This window comes from Pelophylax lessonae, assembly GCF_965119305.1.
Source record: "Pelophylax lessonae genome assembly, chromosome: 5".
Classification (NCBI taxonomy): domain Eukaryota; kingdom Metazoa; phylum Chordata; class Amphibia; order Anura; family Ranidae; genus Pelophylax; species Pelophylax lessonae.
Genome location: NC_138772.1, coordinates 87,688,516 through 87,714,706, shown reverse-complemented (window position 1 = coordinate 87,714,706; position 26,191 = coordinate 87,688,516). Strand labels below are relative to the sequence as shown.

The following is a 26,191-nucleotide window of genomic DNA, read 5'->3' as shown; positions in this document are numbered from 1 at the left end:
CCTTCTGAACTGCTTCTGATCTCCTTCTAAGCTAATTCAAGGTGCTTTTGCATTCCTGTTGTAGAGTGAGACAAACAGTTCAGATGCAAATAAATGCCCATGTACACAGAGCCTTCAATATTGTTGGAATACTCATGCATTAGCTGTATGAATAATAAGTGTATTTTGCCAATAACAACGTATCTGATTCTATTAATCGCTTTTTTCCTAGTCAGGAAAAAAAATAAATTATACACCCTATTGGTCACTATGGGGAACAGATATTTTTTGCTTCAAACATTTTGATACACAATGCCCATGAATCTCATTGATACCACTAGTCCTCAAATAAATGGAAAATCTTCACTGTCAGAAAGGCAAGTCTGTCATTTGAAAATGCCAAATAAACTCAATTGATGACAAAGATGCTACACCAATAGACATTTAGATACTGAGACTGTATAAAGTGCAATGTAAAGTTTGGGCAAAATATGGTAGAAACCAATCAAAGTAAATCAGCTACATCACTAACATTGTCTTAAAATACCAACCAAACTGTTCCCTCCGCTCCTCACAAGACCTCCTGCTCATTAGCTCCCTCATCACCTCCTCCCATGCTTGCCTCCAGGACTGCTCCAGAGCCTCTCCCATGCTCTGAAAATTCCCACCCCAATCTGTCTCACTATCTCCTACTCTATCCACATTCCTGAAAACCCTTCTCTTTATAGAAGCCTATCTTGCTGCTAACTGATAAACTGTGTTTACTGTCTTTTTACTTTTTTTATCAGCTCATCCCCCAGAGTTATTATATTTTGTATCGCTTGACCCTCTCAATAGGATTATAAGCTCTAACAAGCAAGGCCCTCTGATTTCTCTTGTATTGAATTTTTATTGTTAGTACTGTCTGCCTTCAGTATTACATTTATTTCAATATAATGCCACTGGCAAAATGTGGAGGTGAGGAAAGAATAACTGTTTTTACTCACTGATTATTCATTCTGTGCTACATTAACCAACAAAATACACATTTCTGATGGTGATAATGAAAGCTGAAACTGATAACTAAATTATAAGTGAAATACACGATCCTTTCCCATGTAAAGCTTTGATCTGTATCAAATATTAATGTTTCAAGATGATGTCCTTTTAACACGCAGCGTTATTAACGTGAAATATTCAGAGATCTTTGAATAAAAAAGAGAATTTTATACAATCTCAGAGATAAATCTTTTGTCAGATTGCTCTGATGGAGTTTGGCATATCTAAAATGTTAATGGAAGCAATGTATTTTGTTTTACCTGCATAGAAAGTAACCGAGAAAGTGAACCTACCATGGTTCAGACAAGATTATGGCAGACAAATTAGCGATATATTGAGGAAATCAGTAGGGATGTATATAAGCATAATTAAGTGCATAAACTTTAACGATGAACTTAAGTTATTTTCCTCACTTGTTTATTAAATTGTCCAAAGTGATTTTTTTCTTTGTGTGATAAGCCCTAAAAATACCTGTTAATCCTGCCAGAAAGTCAATAAGCTCTTAACCTCCCTGGCGGTATGATTCTGTCAGGAATTCTGTTCCAAAAGCGGTACAATTCTTTTCATGGAAATTTGGTGTTATGTATTATAGGCCTACAATTCTTAGTAATTACTGACTTAAACCTGACCAAAACAAGTCTCTAGTAGACATCCCAGATGTGATAAATTTGAAACACAAACAAGTGAATTATAATCGAATCAATAATATTATTTTATTATTTAATATATAATATATATAATAAAATTATATTATTGATTAGATTATAATTCATGCGTTATATATTATATATATGTGTGTATATATATATATGTGTGTGTTACGCATGAATTATAATCGAATCAATAATATAATTTTTTATATATATATATATATATATATATATATATGTGTGTGTGTATATAGGTATATATATATATATACATATATATATACATATATACATATGCATATATATATATATATATATATATATATATATATATATATGCATATATATACATATATATATATATGCATATATATATGCATATATATATATATATATATATATGCATATATATATATATATATATATATATATGCATATATATATATATATATGCATATATATATATATATGCATATATATAATATAAAATGTGTTTTGTGTTTTGTGCAACGTTTTTTTTTTTTTTTTTTGACTTTCCCTCCCTAGTTCCACTCCCATGCAGCATTGCTGCTGCAGGGAACGGAACTAGGAAGTCCTCCTACCGACAGACGAGCGGCGGAGATCTCACTGGCGGTCACAGCAATGAGAGCTCATCGCTGGATCGCCAGGATAAGGTAAGAGAAGCTCCGCTGCGCTGTCTGCACGCTCTGCCCATTGACCCCGAGCGTGACTCGGGGATACCGCTAATAGCAGAAAATTCCTACCCCGAGTCACGCTCGGGGATACCGCTAAGGCGGTTAAAGTGATTGTAAAGGTTAGTTTTTTTTTTTAAATAACAAACATGTTATACTTACCTCCTCTGTGCAAGGGTTTTGCACAGAGCAGCCTCCTCCTCTTCTGGGGTGCCCCGGCGTTGCTCCTGGCTCCTCCTCTTCTTTGGGTGCCGCCACGGAGAGCCGCTCTCCGTAGGGGCACCGGTGCGGGTGCGCTGATGAGTCCCGCTGCTGTGTCCATTGACGCAGACAGCAGGACGCAGCCCCCCCCCCACTTGTGTGTCACCCAGATTTGATTGCCAGCAGTGGGAGCCAATGGCTCCTGCTGCTATTAATCTATCCAATGAGGACCTGAGACAGCGGCTGGAGCTGCTGGGCTCGTGCTCATCGCTGTTCGGGTTCATCACACGATCGGGTTCAGGTAAGAAAAAGGGGGGGGTCTGGTGAAGTAGAAAAGGTTTTTCAGCTTTTAAGGTGAAAAACTATGAGACTTTACATCTCCTATAACTTCCTCTGTTCTCTGCCTCTGTTGCACTGATATGCAGCGTTACCAGCCCTGCCTAATTTACCATTGTGAACTACAGAGCACCTCTCCCTAAGCTATGGAGGTGGTGAGAGGAGATTTGGTCTGCCGACCTGCCCTAGGGTGTCAACAATACTCTTCTAAAAATGAAGTACAGTGAGTAAGCTCTGTCGCCATAGACAGTATGTGTTACTGGCAGAATCACCAGGTACAAATAAAGTAAAAAAGCCCAAAAAAGAAAACGAATGCTGTCACCACGTTCATGGACTGGTGTGCTGCAATATATACAGTTTAGTTCCTGGGTTTATATACACTTTGCTAAACCAATAAAAAAAATATTATTATTACTTAATAGGAGGTCAGTATATACGTATGCACCAAGGTGAATTTATCATCCAGAATGAAAGAATAAATTTGTCCCTTGTTGACATTTTTCATGAACTTTGACTTAAACCTTCTTTCCCATTTATAGACGTTTGAAGGCAATACAAATTATGACACCCCAGAGTTACGGACCTTTGCCCCTATAAATACCCGCTACATCCGCATAATCCCTGAAAGAGCTTCGTTGTCGGGTCTTGGTTTACGACTGGAACTACTGGGCTGCGAAATTGAAGGTAACTAATCCCATCCACGTCTATATTTAATACATATTAGATATGTATATACATCCTTATTTCTGCTTGCCAAAGAATCGGCCTGTCACACATATTTATTGTCCTGAGAGCTGAGTTACATTATCACTAATGCTTTTTTGTCCCTTCATTGATAATCTATCCTATGGCCAATCTTTGTGGATTTACAGTCCTTAATAGAGGGGATATTAATGTCCCATACAATGCTCTGACTTCCATATCCTGTAGATGGTCCATTATGGCCATTTGCATCTGTCGTTATTGCTAATGTATATTGTTGGGGGCCAGCATCTGTTCAAGCAAATGACCCTATTGTGTCCTGCACTTAAGTGGTTAATGAATCAATGTCAGCTAAGACTTATTACGCTGTGGTTTGAGAAGGAGGAAAACCAAGGTCTCTAACACAGTTAAAGGTGCACTCCAACCAAACATGAACATTCTGCAGTAGTAATTTTAGCATTACCCTAATGCACTTGGCTGGCCCACTAGATCAGTGGTCTCCAAACTGCAGCTGGGGGGCCAGACACAGCCTTTTGCTTGGCTATATCCCACCATTGGGATACTTTTCCTCCCACTAATATGAGTCACTATTCTGCCGACATCAACAATGGGTCTCCATTTCTCCGACTGACACCATCCATGGGGTACTATTCCTCCCAATGATGGAGCGCTGTTCTCCCCCCTAATACCATGTGTGACAAGTTTACTCCCACTGATGCCAGGAAAATTTCCACTCCCACTGGCCACAGTCTGGCCTACCTAAAGTTTGAAGAACAATAAACTGGCCCTTTGTTTAGGAAGTTTGGAGACCAATGTACTAGAGAAACACCTATAATTGCTGGCATCCTCATCTTCTGAAAGCTCCTAAAATGCAGGGCACCGCATTTACAGCACTGCCCACTGCTGCCACTTCTGGAGCATTAGAGGAAAGTTAAACACAGCATCATATGCTGAAGAATTCCAGGAATAAATTTGGAGTTAATCGAGTGTGTCTCTTTAAGGAATGTATAACTTATAAAAAAATTGCATATGAATATTTCTCATATACTCTCTTTAGCCTGGTAGCAGGCTCCCAGCTACATAGTACTAGATTCCTGCCTTTTTTACAGCTATTATTTAAAACCAACCTTGGAAGCCAGAGAGATCTGGTTACATGGACTGATAAATGACTCTGAAGGGCCATACACACTATCAGATTATCTGAAGACTTTTTCCTTCAGATTTACCTTTTCTATGTAGTGCAAAGGCCTGCCGGATTGCATACAAAGTGTTTAGGTTTGACCTCATATTATATGGTTTTGGTAAGTCTACAGACAAAAGTCTTCAGATAATCTGATAGTGTGTATGGCCCATAAGAAAAAACAACCTCCCCCCCTCTCATTCTGCCCTAGCAAATAAGCAATTTCTGGTTTAGTCATTTATACATAGGCTGCCAACAAGCATGCAGACAGTGCTTAGAAAGCTTATCATGCTTAGCAGTCTAAGTGAAAATAAATATTTGGTACCAGTAAATTAGAATGATATACAACATACATACAAAAAAAAAAAAAAACACTTTGCCTCTATATGTGATATTTTTCCATTGGAGTATACCTTTAATTTTATACAGAGTCATAAAAAAGAGCATGTAGAATGATAACACAATGATAAGAGCACATCGCTACAATGTAAGTGCTGAAATTTTTCCCATGACCGCGGTGTGTGCTTTTTGGATCAGCTGCATTAGAATTGTATTAGATCTGAAGCCCATTATATATTCAGAGCTAGAGGGCATCTCCTCGCCTTATCACTACAAAGGGAAGACAAGAATCTGGCATTACATTAACTACTCTGAGCTGTTTAATGGTATCTCTATTGGGAACCCACAAGCTTAGAGGAGATAGAGGGGGAAAAAAAACTTGATTACATTCCAGAAAAGTACTAGGTCATTTCTGAAGGAAGAAACTTTTCAGAAATATTATAACTTTCTAAAACAAGAAAAAAAAAAGGAAGCGATATGAACAGGAAAAGATCATTATTGCCATTCTAATAATATTCTTTTCAATGCTCCAAATCTAATTTAAGAAAGTGAAGCAGACAAAGCCTATCCCCGACACAGGGCTGCTTCTTTGTGTTGGCAGCACAGAATAGCTTTTGCTCACAATAAAATCTTATCTGACATTGGACAGTACTAAATCCAGATTAGTGCTGATTGCAGATACCTGAGCTCCTGTTGGGAGTTGAAGTCTAACCTTCAGCGCTGACATTTCTGCATCTGACAAAAAAGGAATATAACATGACTATGCAAGCTCACTGGGATTGATGCAGATGAGAATTCTCCTTTACAGTGTCTCTGAATCCAAAAACACATTTTTTTGGTTGTAGTTTGGAAAGTTTTGAACCACTGTCCTGTTTTTATTTCTGCCTGTGTCCCCATAAGGAGAATCACACTCCATATTTCCTGATGGGGATTGTTGGGACTGCAAAATATGGAAATCCAAAATTGTTTAGTTGCCGGGAATAGGAGGTGAGGGGAATTCTTCCAATAAGGACACTGGTGGTAGCAAAGATGGTTCTTCCCCTCACTTTGGAAAATGTCCTGCTGTATCCTCAGAAAAGGAAGTGAAGAAAATTCACCTTAATAAGAGGACACAGAGGACAGAAAAAAAGTAAATTACTATAAATATATATATATATATATATATATATATATATATATATATATATATAAAAAATATTGGAGATGCAATCTCAAAGTGTAGATATTGCATTTACTTCATATCTTCAGTCATTTACAGGTAATAGTACATTTACAAGCGACTGCACAATTTCGAAAATGCATATATCTTTCATCAAGCTGCATGTGTAGCAATAATCTAGTCGACAACCTTTTGGCCCCTGTCACACATACGGTCCGTTTGTCCGTTTTTCATCCATCTGTTGACGGATGAAAAACGGACATCAATGCATCTCTATGTAAAAACGGATAACAAAGGATGATCATCCGTTAACATCCGTTTTCATCGGCTTCCGTCAGTGTCCGTTTTTTGGAACGGATGAATGCCCTATTTTTCATCCGTCAAAAAAACGGATCGGACAAAAAATGGATGTAACGGACAAACGGTCCGTTTATCATCAGTTTTTTCATTGGTTGTGGATGTAAAAAAAACGGATGAAAAAACGGATGAAAAATGGATGGAAAAACTGATGAAAAACCGGATGAAAAACTGATACATTTTGACGTGACTGAACTGATAAACTGAACGGACCGTATGTGTGAAAGGGGCCTTAGGCCCCTTTCACACAGGCGGACCGTTCAGATCCGCCTGTCTGTTTTCTTGGCGGATCTGAACGGTCCCCCCATGCATCCCTATGGGGCATCGGATGTCAGCGGAAACATGTCCACTGACATCTGATCCAATCCGATCCGTCAAATCTGGACGGATGGAAACCCTATTTTCCATCCGTCCAGCGGATAGGATCGGATGAGAACGGACTGACGGTCCGTTCCAATCTGATTCCCCCATAGAGATGTATGGGGCTCTGACAGCTGTTCTCCGCACATGGTGCGGAGAACAGCTGTCGTTCTCCTGCTCAGCGGGGGTCGGCGGATCGATCCCCCGCTGAGATAAACGGAGTCCGCCGACTGAGCGGAGTGTGTGAAAGGGGCCTTAATCTCCCTTCACACAGTGAGTCTAGCCCTAAACACAGGTGTATCCCATCATTCAACATTTTTGCTTGAGTACATGAATTAACCCATTTCTATCGCATCACTTCCACCTATGCACCATATTTGGAGATCAATATATCTATTGATATAACTATCATACTCATTCCCCAATTTCTATATAAGGTACAATACAACTACACTACATCTCATTATATGTATACTGATTGTTAACTCCAATAACGAATCCCCAACCAACACACACATATAGAAAAATACAAAATTACAAAAAAAAAATTTCATACACCATTTTACAAATTAACAAAACATTAACCCCTATTGTTTAACATCTAATTCCATATTTGGACAACCATCGACATAATATTTTCCGGACCTTTCTCGATTCCTCATTTTCTACAAAAGGAATACACATACACATAATGATAATAATAATCATCACCATTCATCTCTCTGTTCTACAAAAATAGGAATAAGTCATGATCCTTATTCAACCCAAGAATCCTGTCTCCTCCCCTTTTGTCCTTTTTTTTATCAATTCTAGGATCATAAATTGTATATCTGTGTCTTTATGGTTATGTTGCATGCAGAGTTTTGGAACTGGTAAACCTGGCTGTTTGCTCCTAATTGAAGACCGATGGGACATACGATCTTCTTCTTGGGTTAATTCACATACTTACCCATTTTGGAAGATGGGATACACCTGTGTTTAGGGCTAGACTCACTGTGAGAATGAAGATAAAAGGTTGTTGACTAGCTTAGTGCTACACATGCAGCTTGATGAAGGACATATGCATGTCCGAAACTGTGCAGTCGCATGTAAATGTAATCTTACCTGTGAATGCATGAAGATATGAAGTAAGCAAGATATCTACAATTTGAAATTGCATCTCCAATTCATTTGATTAATGTCTGATGGAAACATAGGAGTGCCACATCAGTTATAATCAGTGTTAATTTCGTCGACTAAAACCGACTAAAACGTTTTCGTCGACTAACACAATTCAGATGACTAAAATACGACTAAAACTAAAATGGCATTTTAGTCTTAAGACTAAAATACGACTAAAACTAAAATGGCATTTTAGTCAAAAGACTATAACTAAAACTAAATCGAAATTTGCAGCCAAAAATTAACACTGGTGCATGCTCAAAGCATAAATAATAACATATTAGATTTTTCACTCCAGGACCAGCAGTAGTATATAATGAGTTTGGAAATTGTAGAGAAATGCTTAAATAATGCATTACAAATTACAACTGAACTACACCCATTTGATTATAGATGACTAAAATGAGTTTTAGTCGACTAAAATGTAGGGCGTTTTAGTCGACTAAAATATACTGGAGTTTTAGTCGACTAAATACGACTAAAACTAAAACACTTGCAGAAGACTAAAATAGAACTAAAACTAAAATGCCATTTTAGTCCTAAGACTAAGACTAAAACTAAATTGAAATTTGCTGCCAAAATTAACACTGGTTATAATCCTTTCTAAAGGAATTTGTTACACAGCAGAGGTGTCCCTGTATATATACAGTGGGTACGGAAAGTATTCAGACCCCCTTAAATTTTTCACTCTTTGTTATATTGCAGCCATTTGCTAAAATCATTTAAGTTCATTCTTCTTCCTCATGAATGTACACATAGCACCCCATACTGACAGAAAAACACAGAATTGTTGACATTGTTGCAGATTTATTAAAAAAGAAAAACTGAAATATCACATGGTCCTAAGTATTCAGACCCTTTGCTCAGTATTTAGTAGAAGCCCCCTTTTGATCTAATACAGCCAGGAGTCTTTTGGGGAAAGATGCAACAAGTCTTTCACACCTGGATTTGGGGATCCTCTGCCATTCCTCCTTGCAGATCCTCTCCAGTTCTGTCAGGTTGGATGGTAAACGTTGGTGGACAGCCATTTTTAGGTCTCTCCAGAGATGCTCAATTGGGTTTAAGTCAGGGCTCTGGCTGGGCCATTCAAGAACAGTCACGGAGTTGTTGTGAAGCCACCCCTTCGTTATTTTAGCTGTGTGCTTAGGGTCATTGTCTTGTTGGAAGGTAAACCTTCGGCCCAGTCTGAGGTCCAGAGCACTCTGGAGAAGGTTTTTGTCCAGGATATCCCTGTACTTGGCCACATTCATCTTTCCCTCCATTGCAACCAGTCGTCCTGTCCCTGCAGCTGAAAAACACCCCCACGGCATGATGCTGCCACCACCATGCTTCACTGTTGGGACTGTATTGGACAGGTGATGAGCAGTGCCTGGTTTTCTCCACACATACCGCTTAGAATTAAGGCCAAAAAGTTCTATTTTGGTCTCATCAGACCAGAGAATCTTATTTCTCACCATCTTGGAGTCCTTCAGGTGTTTTTTAGCAAACTCCATGCGGGCTTTCATGTGTCTAACACTGAGGAGAGGCTTCCGTCGGGCCACTCTGCCATAAGGCCCCGACTGGTGGAGGGCTGCAATGATGGTTGACTTTCTACAACTTTCTCCCATCTCCTGACTGCATCTCTGGAGCTCAGCCACAGTGATCTTTGGGTTCTTCTTTACCTCTCTCACCAAGGCTCTTCTCCCCCGATAGCTCAGTTTGGCCGGACGGCCAGCTCTAGGAAGGGTTCTGGTCGTCCCAAACATCTTCCATTTGAGGATTATGGAGGCCACTGTGCTCTTAGGAATCTTAAGTGCAGCAGAAATCTTTTTGTAACCTTGGCCAGATCTATGCCTTGCCACAATTCTGTCTCTGAGCTCTTCAGGCAGTTCCTTTGACCTCATGATTCTCATTTGCTCTGACATGCATTGTGATCTGGAAGGTCTTATATAGACAGGTGTGTGGCTTTCCTAATCAAGTCCAATCAGTATAATCAAACACAGCTGGACTCAAATGAAGGTGTAGAACCATCTCAAGGATGATCAGAAGAAATGGAAAGCACCTGAGTTAAATATATGAGTGTCACAGCAAAGGGTCTGAATACTTAGGACCATGTGATATTTCAGTTTTTCTTTTTTAATAAATCTGCAACAATGTCAACAATTCTGTGTTTTTCTATCAGTATGGGGTGCTGTGTGCACATTCATGAGGAAGAAGAATGAACTTAAATGATTTTAGCAAATGGCTGCAATATAACAAAGAGTGAAAAATTTAAGGGGGTCTGAATACTTACCGTACCCACTGTATATATATATATATATATATATATATTTTCATCATCACAACATGGGTCTGGTGAATCACTCTGAATGTGGGTGCCAGCTCTGAGAGAGCCTGTCCCGACCAAATGTACACATGTAGAGAAAGCAAGAAGGAAGCGCTGCACACCAGAGAAATAGCCCAAGTGTAACTATAGAGGAATCAAAACGGCTTCAGCTCTCTCCTCCAACGCCATTCTCTGATGCATTTTACCACTCCCATATTGCTTAGTCATGACTAAGCCCAGCGAGCAGGGCAAACACGTCGAAAGAATGGCCTGGGAGAAGCCAGATTGAAACCATTTGGATTCCGGTGTACACTTGGACTGTTTCTCTGGTGTGCAGCATTTCCTTCTTACTTTTTCCAATTGTTCTTTGAGAAAGCCTCACTCTTTAGGCCACTGGCCAACTTTAGAAAATCTGTTACTGCTGAGAAGATTGTGGTAAGACTAGAACATGATCATATTTTTTTATATCACTGTTTACAGCACCAACATCCATTCCCGCCACCCCAAAGATGGGAGCTGATGACGAATGCGATGATGAACTGATTCCCTGCCACAGCGGAACAAGCGAAGACTACAAACTTACAGGTGAGCCTTTGATCCACTTTATAAATCCATGTATAACTTTTTGTATGCCAGGCAATAAGAGCATGGACCTCTAGAAGAGCTCATTTGGCTTTTGATATGGCTATGAGCCAATTGCATAGTGCAATAAAACCTGGAGCACCCAATTTAAACTTATCTTAGTCTAATTACCCTAAATTGCGGAAAATTGTGCGATTGCTATAGAATACTGCACATCACTACACTGTATTTCTTAGTTATAAGATGCAGGGGAGAGAAAGGGGTTTAATATTGCTTCTAATCAATCCTGTTTCAGTTGCTGACGCTCTACTGCAGGTATTAAAAGTGAGATCTGATCGGTTACTATATGTACTGTATAGTGAGCCAGACACTTCAGGCCTGTCATTGTGCCATTCTGTTACCTTCAGGCATCAGTGCATCCCTGAAGAAGGCCATAGAATTTCATACGAATGTTCCTATGAAAATTCTTGTCTCTTTCATGCCATCACTGAGTTGAATCATTCAAAAGCTCTTAAAATGTTGTCCAGATCTGCTATTTGAATGTATTCTTTGATGTGCAAAACAGGTATTTTTACAATATGTACATTTTTTTTTTTCCCAAATGAGCACCACTTTCACAGTTAGAATCGTTTGAGAATATATTCTCAGCCTGTTCCTTCAAATTTTTATGTCACTACAGTTGAAAAGAAAAGTCGTTTTGACCCCGATAATAAGTAATAAATCGACTGAACATTCCAAAAAAAGAGATTTTTCATTGACATTCTACTAGTGGAGACAGGCTTTAAGCCCCGTAGACACGATAAGAAATTCGGCCGGGAAATTTCGTCCGACGACCGATCTGCCGATTTTCGGCTTGTTAGTATGGTGCTTTCGACAGCCGACTCCGACTTTTCGGCTGACAAAATCCTGGTGTGCAGGCTATAAAATTTTTGTCCTCCGTCAAAACACGTCCAATTTTCGTCTCATTATTACATATTTCGATAGGGAAAAATCTTATGAGCAAGACTAGGCATGCTCAGAGATGAAAGAACACATACAAAGCAATCCAACACATGACATCACTTCTGAAGTAGAATTCTGTCGTACAGGAAAATTTGTGTGCAGTCTAGAGCACATTCCAACCAACAGACACCACTCTGGACAAAAGACGGACAACCTGTCGGCGGAAATTCGTTGCGTGTGTACTAGGCTTTAGGAGTGTAAATCAAGGGGGTGGGTTAGCTACAGACATGGCCAGGTAATCTCTGGGTAAGCCCTAGTTCAAGTGAAGTTACACGATTTTAAAGCCGCATGTCAGTGCAACTTCAGATGTGACTTGGCTGACATCTGTGTGACTTCATGCACAGATGTCTATTCAATTTGCAACTGAAAGCACCAAAAATAGTGCAGGAACTACTTTTTAAAGTTGGTGCGTCACCGCAAAGTTGGCATTGCACCAATTTGAACAGTTCCATTGCCAACAATATGGTGTGACTGGTGTGAACGGGGGCTTAATCAAAGTTTATGGGAATTGTGTTTTTTTTTTTTAAATTGCTTTAGAACCACATCCTTCTAAACTGCCGTGGTTGCTTTTAGTGCAGCATGTGCTTCACAAGTTGCTAAAACGTCCTACTATAAACTAGGAAGGAACTGAGCTGTCCAGTTATCCTTTTTGGCTTCAAACCATAAAAAGTTTACACCTTGTTAACACATCACCTGCTTGGCCTTTTACAAGTCTTAACTTGTTGAATGCTGGAAAAAAATATATTTGTGGACCCCAGGATGGTTATAATCAGCCTACTCCTGGTATTTCATTAAAACAAGCTTTATATTTCCAGTAAAACTCAAACGAAGTTTGTTGTGGAGTTGCTGAGCTCCAGCAGTCCACTAAATAATGGTTTAGAATTTCATTCTTTAATCATTTTAACTTTTCATTGTTAAGGAATCAACATCTTTAAAGCGAATAATCTTAGTGGAAAATATACACAGCTCCCCAGAATTTAATAAGAGCCATTTAATAGTGTGAAGCCAAGCCACATGTTCCTTATTAAGTATCACCATGGTACTGCAAGAATGGACTTTTTTTTTTTCATACCCAGTAATTACCGGCTCATTAAAAACTTCTTTTCTTTGCTGCCTTGAAAGTTCATTATGTTAAACCTAGATGGACAATGGAGTAGAATAGACCGGTTTCCAAGAAGTGGTTCCCAGAACTGTTGTAAAACCAATAATCCAATAATTGCTTCGATTGCTCCGAGATATATTACACCTGTTAATATTTTCAACAACTTAGGAAAACTGCCATTCATAGGTAATATGATAGTCAGGCTCAGATCATTTGGGATATTTTAGTCCATGTAGGTTATAAAATTAATAGAGAACACATGAGTGACACAAGGCCTTGTAATTGTTTCCAGCGCCCTAAGTGTGAATCTTATTTTAATTGATGCCAGTTTGATTTTACATCAAAGACTATTACAGTCAACTTAGACCTTTTACATGATCAGGGGTGATTTTGTCGTGGAGGAAAATAACCTCTTTGGCCATTATGGGATTGTGAAAAGAATTTAGTTTAAAACCCAAGGATTGACCTGAGCTCCACATTTTTGCAAAGATAAAAAAATAAACTTTGCAAACTGGACGATTTAGCATAAGCATATGGTCTAAATGTCAGTCCACCGTGAGTGGTTACCTACAATTAAAACAATCTGCTATCTAGAAATCTTATATGCAGATCTCTATCATATGTGCATTACATCCTGAAGACAATGGAAGGTAACAAGCGTGCAGGCTTTGCTCTGCAAACTAAAAGTCATGGAAGCCCCATGTAATAAATGTTTATCTGTAAGGCCTCATGCACACTGGACATTATAAAAATGCCAGTAGCTTTGTATTGAGTTTTTCAGCCTTCTTTAGGTTTTTTGCATTGGCGTTTTTAGCTAAAAATCACCTCTCTGCTATTTTAGTAACTCAAGCCTCGTACACACGCATCGAAAATCGGCAGGGAATTTTCGTCCAACGACCGATCTGCCGATTTTCGGCTTGTTAGTATGATGCTTCCGACAACCAACTCCGACTTTTCGGCCGAAAAAAAATCGGGTTTGCAGGCTATAAAATTTTTGTCCGCCGTCAAAACACGGCCGATTTTCGTGCAGTCAGTACAGTTATCGTCAGGGAAAAATCTAATGAGCAAGTCTGGGCATGCTCAGAGAAGAAAGAACACAAAGAAAGCAAACCAACACATGACATCACTTCTGAAGTAGAATTTTGTAAAATTCGTGTGCAGTCTAGGCACATTCCAACCAACAAAACGCCACTCTGGACAAAAGACGGACAATCGGTCGGCCGATAATCGTTGCGTGTGTACGGGGCTTCAGACTTTCTCACAATGCAATGCTTGCCAGAATCACACCCATGCAATAAGATTTAGGTGCGGAGAAAAAAAAGGTTCTACAACATTTGCAAATGTGGACCCTTTTTTCCCTGCATCAAAATCACATTGCATGGGTGTGAAGACCCATGCAATGCAATTCCATCAAGCTCACTGCATTTTGCAATCTTTTTCGGGGTGTCGTTCATGGAAAATAAGCCCCCTTTCACATTGGGCAGATTTGACATGCAACTTGACATGTCAAATCGCAAGCCAAATCAGAGCATATTGTTGGCAACGTCACTGTCTGAATTGGTGCAACCCTGACTTTGCGGGGACGCACCGATTCCCAAAAGAAATTTCTGCACTACTTTTGGTGACTTCAGGGCGATTTCAATAGACATCTGTGCATGAACCCATAACGCGGTCTGTCAAATCGCCCCTGAAGTGGCACTGACATGCAAGTTTGAAATCGTGCGCATTCAGCTGAATGGCTTTAAACCCGCCCTCAGTGTGAACCGGTGCCGTTGCCAGCAACAGTGTGAACCCAGGCTATGTTCCATGAAAGACACCTCAAAACTGAACCCAGGATTAAAAAAAAAAGCAATGGAATAAAAAAAGTCAAAAAATGGCAGTTAGCAGCTTTTTTGGCATCTTTTGGCGTTTATCAGCGTTTATTGATGTTAGAGCGTTTTTACAGCTGAAAAACGCCACTCAAAACCCACTAGCTTTTATTTTTTTTTTACAGCAAACTGCCCCTGCCAAAAACTGCTGATAACAACCTATGTGTGCATGGACACATAGGATAACATGCTGGGGCGTTTACTGGCTGTAGAATAATATGTCTGACGCCAAAAACAGCCGCTGTAATAACGTCCAGTGTGCATGAGGCCTAAAATGTATGATTTTTTTTTAAGTAATGCGAAAATTATGTCCAAGATCAGATTATGAAATTAAATTGGAATAATATTGATCAAAAACATCGTCTGCCCTAACTCCTTCCTAGCCTACCCCGACGTTCCCTCAATAGGATCTTTACACACAGGGAGCCAGAAGGATCTGTGATCGTTTGACCATTGTGATTGGCTGTCACAGTGATCACATGATTGGGAACCGGTCCCACCAGCTACCGATCTGGGGACCGATGGTGGGGACCGAGAGCTGTCTACCACAGTTTGGTCTCTTTGTTGGGAGCTCAGTGAGCATGTTCCCATAACAGAGCATTGGCCGCCCCTTGACGCATATATGCGGAATTAAAGCCTACCCTTTTGCTGCTGCACAAATATGATATGGGGTCAGCAACAAGATTTCAAATTCATGCAAAAAAGTCTGAGTTTTTTTTTTATACAGTATATGAAGATGTTAAAGTAGAACTATGGGCAAAACTTTGATTTTTAATTTGGATAAAGTAGGGGAGGGTTATACCCCTGTCAGATTTTTTTTTCGCCATCTGTGTCCCATTGGGGAGATTTTCCTTCACTTCCTGTCCCATAGCCAAACAGAAAGTGAGAGGAAACCCCTGCAAATTAAGAGAATTTCCAGGGGACCTCCGAGTCACCAGAACTATTGTCCCCATTCAAAGATTTCTCCTCTATTACTTTTCTGGGGACAACCCAAAATTTGGGGTTTTCTTTTACTTTTACTTTCAATGATAATAGTAGACAGGATGAATAGAAAGGGTGAATCTCCTTAACGGGGGCACAGGCAGCAAAAAACTTATGGGGGTTCTAATCCCTCCACTCCATTTAAAACTAAAAAAAAAGTTTAGCCTTTAGGTATAATTTAACTTTTTATTTTATGCATTTTAGGTGGAACCACATTTCAGAGCACAGAGGCACCAACCACTGAAGACCTCACAGAATCAGGTAAACATGCACGTTGACTTTTATTAGCACCACACAATTTATATTAACCAACACACAAAAAGGTGTATTTATAAAAAAAAAAGCCAGAGCTTTTCATCCTGTGAAACATGGGCGTGGGTGCAGGGGGTGTGCCAGGTGTGCCTGGGCACACCCTAATTACTACATGTAGTGTCGATTGCCCCTACTGCGCGGACTGTGTTGCCCCCCCACAGTGCTCCGGGCTCCCCTCCTTTCCTCTCCCCAAGGCAGCTGCGAAGGATGTTTCAGGGGAATAAACATGTCATTTACCAGTGCCTTCCTTTTCTAAATAAACACAGTGAACACACTCACTCACTGTGTTCATTCATTCATACCTTAAAGGTTGTAAACCCCCACTTTAAAGACTTTTACCTATAGGTAAGCCTATATTAGGCTTACCTATAGGTGCTATAAATATCTCCTAAACATTTGGCGTACAGAGGGACTAGAATAGCTTTCCCATTGACAAAATCAATGCGAGCTACGATTCGGGCGTGGGGTAGGGTGGGATCCTTGACTACACTTGATGCACAGGACTACTCCCCTGCTACGCCACTCTGGAATAATCCCAATCTGTCGCACTTCCGTATGCTTCCTGACCCGGTGGTCTGGGAGAGGGTTGGTGTCAAACAGCTGAAGGATGTTGTGGGAGGAGGGAAGTCACTTACCTTTGACCAACTCAAATCTAAATATGATCTGCCCAATAGTTACTTTTCTGGTTCTTGCAACTGAGACATGCCTTCTGGGCACAGTTTTCATTGGGTACAGTGTCCTTGACCTGCTCTCCTATGGAGGGCCTACTCCTCGATGACACACTGAAGAAACCCTTATCGGCGGTATATAAGGAACTTTTTGGACGGAGGCCGCCGGCGCTGGTGCGGTGCAGGGAACGATGGACCGCGGTGGTCCCCAACTTACAGGGGGAGGACTGGGATGACATCTGGGAACTGCCATTTAGTATGCTGATCTCGGCTAGGGAACGATACATTCAGTTTAAAATTGTACACAGGGCCTATTATACCCAGGCTAGGCTGTTCAGAATTTACGAATCGGGCTCTGTGGAATGTTGGAGATGCACGGCGTCCCCGGCTGACTTTGACCACGTTTTTTGGCTCTGCCCATCGATACAGGACTTCTGCCGTGGCCTAACTCTGTATGCAGCCTTTAGCAGCATCAGGCGTTTTTACAGCTTAACGCTGCTGCTCCAGTACGCGTTGGCCCTAGGTTTTTTTCACAGCTTCAAAACGCCTATGCCACTTACAGCTCCTAAAGGCCTGTGTGTGCATGAGGCCATAGAATAACATGGAGGGGCGGTTTAGGCTGCAAAAAAAACGCCAGACGCTTCTAAAAGAAGCTATAAAAACGCCCTGTGTGCATGAGGCCTATTGGGCCATACACACTATAAGATTTTCTGAAGACTTTTTCCTTTAGACTTACCAAAACCATATAATATGAGGTCAAACCTAAACACTTTCAATTAGTATGCAATCTGGCAGGCCCTTGCACTACATAGAAAAGGTAAATCTGAAGGAAATCTAACCACAAAAGTTGGATAGTCTGTATCCAGCTTAAGAGTGCCGCACAGGCAGAGAGCTCAGGATATTATCAGCTCACAAAATATCTGGCAGGGTCAGCAAGCATTTTTTTGCTCTTATCCAGCAGATGTAACAAAACGATTTTAAATGGTATATTAACCACTTGCTGACCGCCGCACGACTATTTACATCGGCAGTCAGCCCCTCACAGGCAGAGTGACGTAGATCTACGTCACTAGCCTGTGAGGGTCTAGGGAGCGAGCGCGCGCCCCCGGAGGCGCGCTCCCGCTCCCGCGTGCTCACGGACCCCCCCCCCCCCCCCCCGCACGTGTGACCGATGCGATGGACCCGATGTCCGGCGATCGTCGGTGCAGAGGGAGAAAGTCAGGCGGCTGATGTAAACAAGCCGCCTGTCATTCTCCCCTGTGTAGAAACAGTGATCATACGGTTCTACTATGTAGGACCGTTGATCACTGTTCCTACACCTCAAGCCACAGCCAATCACAGTTAGAATCACGCCCCTAGGGACACACACCACCCCTCCCTCTCAAAAAAAAGTTAACCCCTTCACTGCCAGTGTAATTTTACAGTAACAGTGCATATGTATAGCACTGATTACTGTAGAAATGTCACTGGTAACCCCAAAAGTGTCAAAAATGTCAGTCAAGGGTCCGATCTGTCCGCTGCAATGTCACAGTACTGCAAATAAAATCGCAGATCGCCGCAATTACGTTAAAATGACAAAAATCTTTCCCTTTGTTAGTAATCGCAATAACTTTTGCGCAAACCAATCAAAATGCGCTTTTTGCAATTTTTTTTGCCAAACATATGTAGCATAAAACAAATTGGCCGAAAATGTTAAAAAATTTTGATTTTTACATTTTTTTGGGGGGAATTTCATATAAAAAAATGTGAAAAATATTGCTATTTTTTCAAAATTTACGCTCTTTTTTTGTTTACAGTGCATGACCAAAAAAATCGCACAATTGATCAAATACCACCAAGATAAAACTCTGTTTGTGGAAAAAAAAGGACGCCAAATTCGTTTAGGTACAGCGTCGCACGACCGTGCAATTGTCCGTTAAATTCACGCAGTGCCGAATCGCAAAATAGGCCCTGGTCTGGAAGGGGGTAAAATCTTCCGGGGCTTAAGTGGTTAAGCAGATGAAAAGGGACCAGATAATAGATGTTCATTGTTAGGGACTATATACCCTTTACAACACAATTGACATTAGTTGGAAGTAGGTCAGTTTTTCCCAATAATAGTGACATGGCCATATTGTCAGAGTTAAACACCCCCTCGGTGGAGACGGAACAATGTACCGCAGACCTATGGCTCCTGGAGCTCCGCTCCTCGGCATCTGTTCCTGTTCTCTCCATAAATATATTTTGTCTTTTTATCCGCATGTAAATTCTCCATGGTGAGTAAAGGAATGTGCCTTGTTTGTGTGAATACTAAGCAGAACACAATTTACATCAAGCCGCCTTAACGAGTCTATTCACAACTACACATTTACATCCATAGCTTTCCTATTTGCAAACTTAATTAAATAAAAAGGCAGGGATGCGAGTGAAGATCAATGGCTTACTTTGCTGGAAAAATAATAAGGCTCTTATTTAAGAGAACAGATGCCATGTAGATATTAAATGCCGGTGTTTACACCAGCTGTATTTTAGTGTCACTCCTTTGTATGAGAGCTTGTTTAACTCTGTTTACTAGGTTTACTCTCAAGGAGCTGCAACCATTGACCCAAGGGGACTACATACTAACAAGTTAAGAGTTCACAGAGGGAGAAACCATATTACCTTTTAGAGATCTAGTAGGATCAACCAGCACTAAAAGGATCAGTCTACTCCTAAATCTGCAGTTTTATTTTTTGATAGCTGATGGAGGGTTAAGCTGGCCATACTTGTTTATATCTTCAGTTGAACGTTCTTACAGAAATTCGGAAAAATCATTTCTCAGAATATTCTTTCTGGCCATCTTCCCAACTATTTTCATTCAAAAACCCTTAAAATTTCAAGGAGACCCGCTATTTGAATGGAATCACAGATGTACTGTATTGACAATAAGTACAATTTTTCTGGAATGAAAATCACATTCACAGTTAGGCCTCTTTCACACGGGCGTTCCGTATGTCCGTATATCACCCCATCCGTTTGCGGGTGATATACAGACATAATGCATGTCAATGGGATTGCGGATGAGCATCCGATTTTCGTCCTTTCAGTTCTGTTCCATTTTTTGGAACGGAACAGAACCCTATTTTTCTTCCGTTTAGAAAACGGAAAGGACGCAAAATCGGTTGTCAACGGTGTCATCCGCTGACATCCCGCAATCCCATAGACTTACATTATGTCCCTATATCATCCGCAAACGGATGGGATGATATGCGGACATATACGGACCGGATGACACAAGTGTCATCCGTGTCCGTAAAAAAAAAAAAAAAAGTGCCGTAGCAGATCGCAATATAGCCCGCTCCGTGTGAAAGAGGCCTTAGAATTTCACTCATTCGAGAAAAAATTTCCATCTTGCTCCTTCAAATGTTGTCATCGTTACTGGCAAAAAATGGATCACTGGTTTGAGCCCACTAACCATTAGAAAATCAAACGAATATTCACAAAATGAAAATTCTTCTGGGGTATGGCTAATCTTAATGAGACACTGCCATCTGGTCCATTCAGGGCACATTGACAATGTCTATGCCCAGGGTCCCCCTGACCCACTGATATTCCCCTTACCAGCACTGCCCCATTGCTCTTTCCTCCATTACAGCTGTCAATAAAACCATTAGGGTGGGCTGGTGTCGGTCAGTGATGGCACTCCCCTGTCACAATTACTTTTTATATGCTTCTTTTTATATTACAGTATGGCGTTATAGTTATATTTTAGTTTTTTAGCTCCTTTTGTTACATTCTCCATAATATAATATAAATAAAATAGACACATATGAATTTACATTGGCTAATTGGTTGGCAGCACTAGGGTCAAATTCCAACATGGTGCTACCTGCATGGAGTCTGCATGTTCTCCTTATGCCTGTGTAGGTTTCTTTTGGGTTCTCGAATTTCTTTCCACAATCCAAAAACATGCTGGTAGATTATTGGCTCCTGTCTACATGTGCCATAGTATATGTGAGTTAGGTACCTTAGATTGTAAGGTCTGATGTGAATATACAATATATTAGATGTTTTCAAAAAGTTTCTGCACTTTTATATATTTAATAGAGTTAAAAAAAAAAAAAAGTGCGGAAACTTTTTGAAGAACTCTCGTTTATGTAAAGCACTGTGTAAAATGGTATATAGGTTTACAGGTATTTACAGGTTATTACAGGTATATAAGTACCTGTAATAAATATTTTATTTATTTATATTAAAATTTGGAGAATGTAACAGAGGGAGCTAGAACAAGCAAAGGTGGACGTAAATACCTAGAGCTCCCCAATGGATAGGAAAGGGAATTAAGCCAAAAGGGATTTTGTTGTTGGATTAGCCAAGATTATTAAAAGCAAAGGGCTGATTACGCTCCACCTATAAATAAATATCACTTTCAGATGGGGTGACTCTTTTATGTAGAGCAGCAACTACAGAATATTTCTGACTTCTCTTTTTTCATTCATGCTCTCCTTCTGTGACATTTTCTATGGGTCTCCACCTGTGGTCTGTAATGTTTGCTCTATTCTGTATTCCCCATGGTTTGATTACCTCTGGAGCTCTGCTTGGTTCCTACTCTTTCTTGCAACCTCTATTAACCATTAAGATGGACATACACTCTAGGATTTCTCTCACTCAACCCCACAGGACTGAACCAGAGAAATCTATTCATCCCCCCCCCCCCCCACCCATGCTGAACAATAGATAAAGGAACCTTCTTTGCCAGCTATTGTATTCTGACAGCTGACCCCCATGACTGTCCAAACACCCAAACAGTGGCTGCATCTGATTGGATGCAGGTGCTGTTTGGCCAACAGTTTTCAATCTGGCTTCTTCAATTTTCAGTTCACAGGGTATTGGATGTGTATTAGTGTTCCTTGCTTGCTTTGAGCTGGACCTTTGGAAATCCCTCTTCATCAGTCTCTCTTTCGCTATCTGTCTGACTCTTATCTTCACTGAGGGCCAGAGCCTGGATTTATCAAAAAGTCCAAACAGTGGCTACATCTAATTGAATGCAGGAGTTGTTTGGCTGACAATTTTCCATTCAGCACCTTCGATTTTCAGATCAGGAGGTGTTAAATGTCCATGGCCAACTTTGGGGTTCCTTGTTTGCTTTGAGTTGGACCTTTGGCAGTCCCTGTTCATCAGTCTCTCTTTCACTGTCCATCTGTCTGACTCGTATCTCCATTGAAGGCCTGAGACCAGGTTTGTCAGCCACAGAATCCCAGCCCAGTATGAGGAGCTGTGGCAAAGACCAGGCATTCTTTCTGTACATGGCAGAGGCCAAGAATTTACACCTCTTCGTAAACATATCTAGATTTACAATATGACATTCACGCCACAAAGCCACAATCACAGATCAGCAGAAAGGGCAAAGAGAACCGCTCCAGTGATAAGGTAATCCCAAACCATCAAAATAAGGTGCAGCAAGGATCCGCAGTCCAGACAATTGTAGTGTATAAAGAGAAATAGCCACACTCCAACTTGAAGGTGAAAAATATAAAATCTGTTTTTTTCATATCCAAAAGATAAAATCAATTCAAAGTGTATCCATAATACAGTCAGAGACAAGAAATGAACGCATAGTAGTTGACGCGTTTCACGGATAAACGTCCGCTTAGTCGTAACCATTTGGTTACGACTAAGTGGACGTTTGTCCGTGAAACGCGTCAACTACTATGCGTTCATCTCTTGTCTCTGACTGTATTATGGATACACTTTGAATTGATTTTATCTTTTGGATACGAATAAAACAGATTTTATATTTTTCACCTTCAAGTTGGAGTGCGGTTATTTTTCTCTATACACCACAAAGCCACAAAACATCACAAGAGCACTTTCAATACATTTATTATGTAGCTCTATGATTAAAAAGTAGACTCTTTTAGATTATATGGCATTTGCTTCATGCACTGTAAATATATTAGGGATGGATTTAATGGCCATGGAGGAATTGAACCACTGCAGCTCCATACGTCATTCCGCAGCTTGTTTTCTCTTTTACCATGCCAGACATTCTTAGAAAATGGCCAGATGATTGCAGCTCCTTCAATGATGTGTTTTCACTATCACATAATGTATGCAATGATTAAAACATTGCCTCTTCTACTGCAGTCATACGTTCTATAGCAAAGCACAATTCTGCTTCCTGCATTCATTTTAAGAGAAAATTATAACCAAGCATATGCTCAACTTAACAGCTTCTGAAGGTTCCATACTTTAGCCCGCAGCTGTTGTTTTTTTTATGTGTATCTGAAATCTTCTGAATTTTTATCAGTAAAAACCCTAAGATAAGACGCATAGAGGCAGCTATCATTCTTGTTAACCAAGTCAGACGTGGCTGCTTCTGTTCCAATGCGGTATTGACATTCTGAGATACTTTGCTTCTATTAGGTTTATGCAGCTGTCATCGTTCACAAAACAGATGTCTCACTGATCAGAGCACTTAGAAAGAGACTTTATCATAAGAAAAACTAATATCTACCAGTGTAAGGGGTGAGATGCCATGAGGATGTTCAGTATGAACCCCCTGAAAAACATCCACCAGGTAGTGCTCAAATATTTTCCTGTACCAATAGGGTCCTAAACAGGGGAACATACACCGCGGATATAGATTTATATCACCCCTTTCAGATAGTAATTGTACAATTTTAGGGCTGTGTCCAATTCTTCTTCTGTTCTTCTCCATATTCTCAAATATTTTGGATCCTAGCTGATTAGACTTACCTAGAAAGACATACCCCACCAACAGTGGTCACATATATACTTGGCTAGCAGGCCACAGCATTAAAAAGACTCTTTTACTTTGCCCATTTAGGGTCTCGAATGCCCATCCTGTCCCATTTATCCTCACCTACTCTCTGCTTCTCTGTTGCCCTCTCAAAACATCTGATACTTCCTTTGGGTAGCATGACCTTCTCCCATGATGCAGTTCTCAGGCAGGCATGAGCATTCTCAATTGGTGTCACATAAGTGGGGTGTCATCAACTCTGTGTAAGCCCTGATATGGAGCTTGCACAGGGTTTGGTTTCTGGATTCCAGCAGAGGAACAGAGAAAAGTTAGGCATGCATGGGTCAGGAGTTTGGCTTTCCAGTTTGCCATTTTACTTCCTCAGTGGGCATTAAAGTGGGTGTAGACTTTAAACATCAAATATGAACAAAGCACATCCTTCTATAGTGTGTTTGTCTCAATTAAGAGCACTAAGTGTAATTTCTGTCTGCTGCTTCATTCCTCTGCTATCAGCATGAATCACTTCTGACAATTTTTCCTGGCACCAAAAGAAATATGGTGACAGGGGAGGGATCTCCTGCTGATTGACAACCTCAGCTCTGTTCCTGTGTGCTGTGTAAAGGGGTGTGTCTCTTCCATCCAATCAGCTCTCATAGCTCTCCTTACTGAGTTCTGCAGAGTGTTATTTCCTTTATTCTGGCCATTGAAATGAATGAAAGAAAAGTGCTTGCTACACCTAGCGTTTGACGCATTTAAATTCGTCCAGGGTTTTTCTTCCAAAATGCTGCTTCTTCTGGAAGCGTTGGTAGTAGTTTTTTTTTTTTTTTTTCTGCCCCTGCCTCTAATCGCCTATGTTTACATAGATACATAGGCTAGCATGCAGGGATGTTTAGAGGCATAAAAAAAGCCAAATGCCCCTAACAGCAGCATTAAAAACATCTAGCCTGAATGAGGCCTTACGTTTCGAAAATAGCAGTAACATCATCACTGTGCTTTACATAACATATACAGAAAGCAGAGCCATGGGACCCCCAGCAGGCTCCACCTACTACAGGCTGCCTGCAGAAAACTACAGGAGGGGGGCGGAGACAAAAGCAGTCACCCTGCACAAGGAGGGAGAGCAGTGACCGCCCTTTATTACAGGAAGCTCTGCACAGAGGCAAAGATTTACACCGGATACTGGATTACTGCTCAGATTAGGAAGAAATACACAAAGCACAATCTGGTTAAAGTAACAATACACATGACCTGTATATAACCAGTATTTGCCTATTTTTTCCAGTCTTAAATTAAATGTAAGGGTGCTTTATCAAAACGTTGGGTATATATTAGGGTTGCCCCGATACCGTTTTTTTTTTATCACACACATGCACACACACACACACACACAAGAGCAGTGAGGGAAATTGCATGCGATTTGGATAGGAATCACACCACATTCCTGTTAAAATCGCATGCAATTCCGTGCAGTGCGATTTGCGCCATTTTTTTTTTGTATTGATGCAAATTACACCCCAAAATATCGGTGCTTGGTATTGGCGAGTAATTGAACAAAAGTATAGACACTCGTATTCGCCGATACCAAGCACCGATACTTTATCGTGTGATTTGCGTCAATACAAAAAAAAATGGCGTAAATCACACTGCAAGGAATCACATGCGATTTTAACAGGAATGTGGTGCTATTCCTGTCTGAATTGCATGCGATTTCCCTCACTGCTCCTGTGTGTGTAGGAAGGGAAAAGTGCCAACTACTGTTCAGTTTAAAAAATGTTAGAACTCACAGTACATATCTGGCCATATGTAAAATATTCTACATAGGTGACCCAGTCCGCTGATGATAGCAAATCAGGCCCGCTGGAGGTGCTCACAGGGCTTGAGAATACGTTTCAGGACCCCATGGGTACAGGGCAAAAGTGATGTCAGCTTGGGAGCGGACCGCCTCCATATCTCTTTCCGCCCTGTGAGCACCTCCAGCAGCTGTGATTTGCTATCATAGGCAGTCCGGGACACCTAGTTTGGATTATTTTGCATGTGGCCAGATGTACTTTGAGTTCTAACATTTTTCAAACTCGCCACTCATTTTATTTTGATGCAAATCGCACCCCAAAGTATCGGCTTCGGTATCGGGAGCTTTTGGACAAGTACCGATACTTGAGCATAGGGATCGACCGACTATCGGCAAAGCCGATATATATCGAGGGCCGATAAGCACTTTGCCCGATATATTGGAATCTGTCTTTTGATTTACCGATATTGACAATATTTCAGGAAAGTGCTTGTCTGGGGGTGATGCCTGCAGCTAGAGGCATCACCCCGGTACCGGTGTCCATAGCCGACGGTCGGCTGTCTTGTGATGACAACTGATGCTGCTGACAAGCCGCTCGGCTGTCATTCCAAGGAGCGGGAGGGGACGCCCCCCCTCTCCTGCCGCCATCTGCGGCTCGTCCAGGTCTCCTGTCCCACCGGGAGACCCGGGCATCCTACCTTCACCGC

At 40.8% G+C, this 26,191-nt stretch overlaps 1 protein-coding gene across 1 annotated transcript in view; it reads left to right on the top strand.

Annotated features, from left to right (window-relative positions):
* The window catches only part of NRP1 (neuropilin 1), a 241,014-nt gene that overhangs the window by 187,451 nt on the left and 27,372 nt on the right, over positions 1-26,191 (top strand). The window contains exons 10-12 of the mRNA XM_082258742.1: positions 3,436-3,580; positions 10,940-11,044; positions 16,199-16,255. Coding sequence (XP_082114868.1) covers positions 3,436-3,580; positions 10,940-11,044; positions 16,199-16,255 — 307 coding nt within the window. The remainder of the gene's footprint in view (positions 1-3,435; positions 3,581-10,939; positions 11,045-16,198; positions 16,256-26,191) is intronic.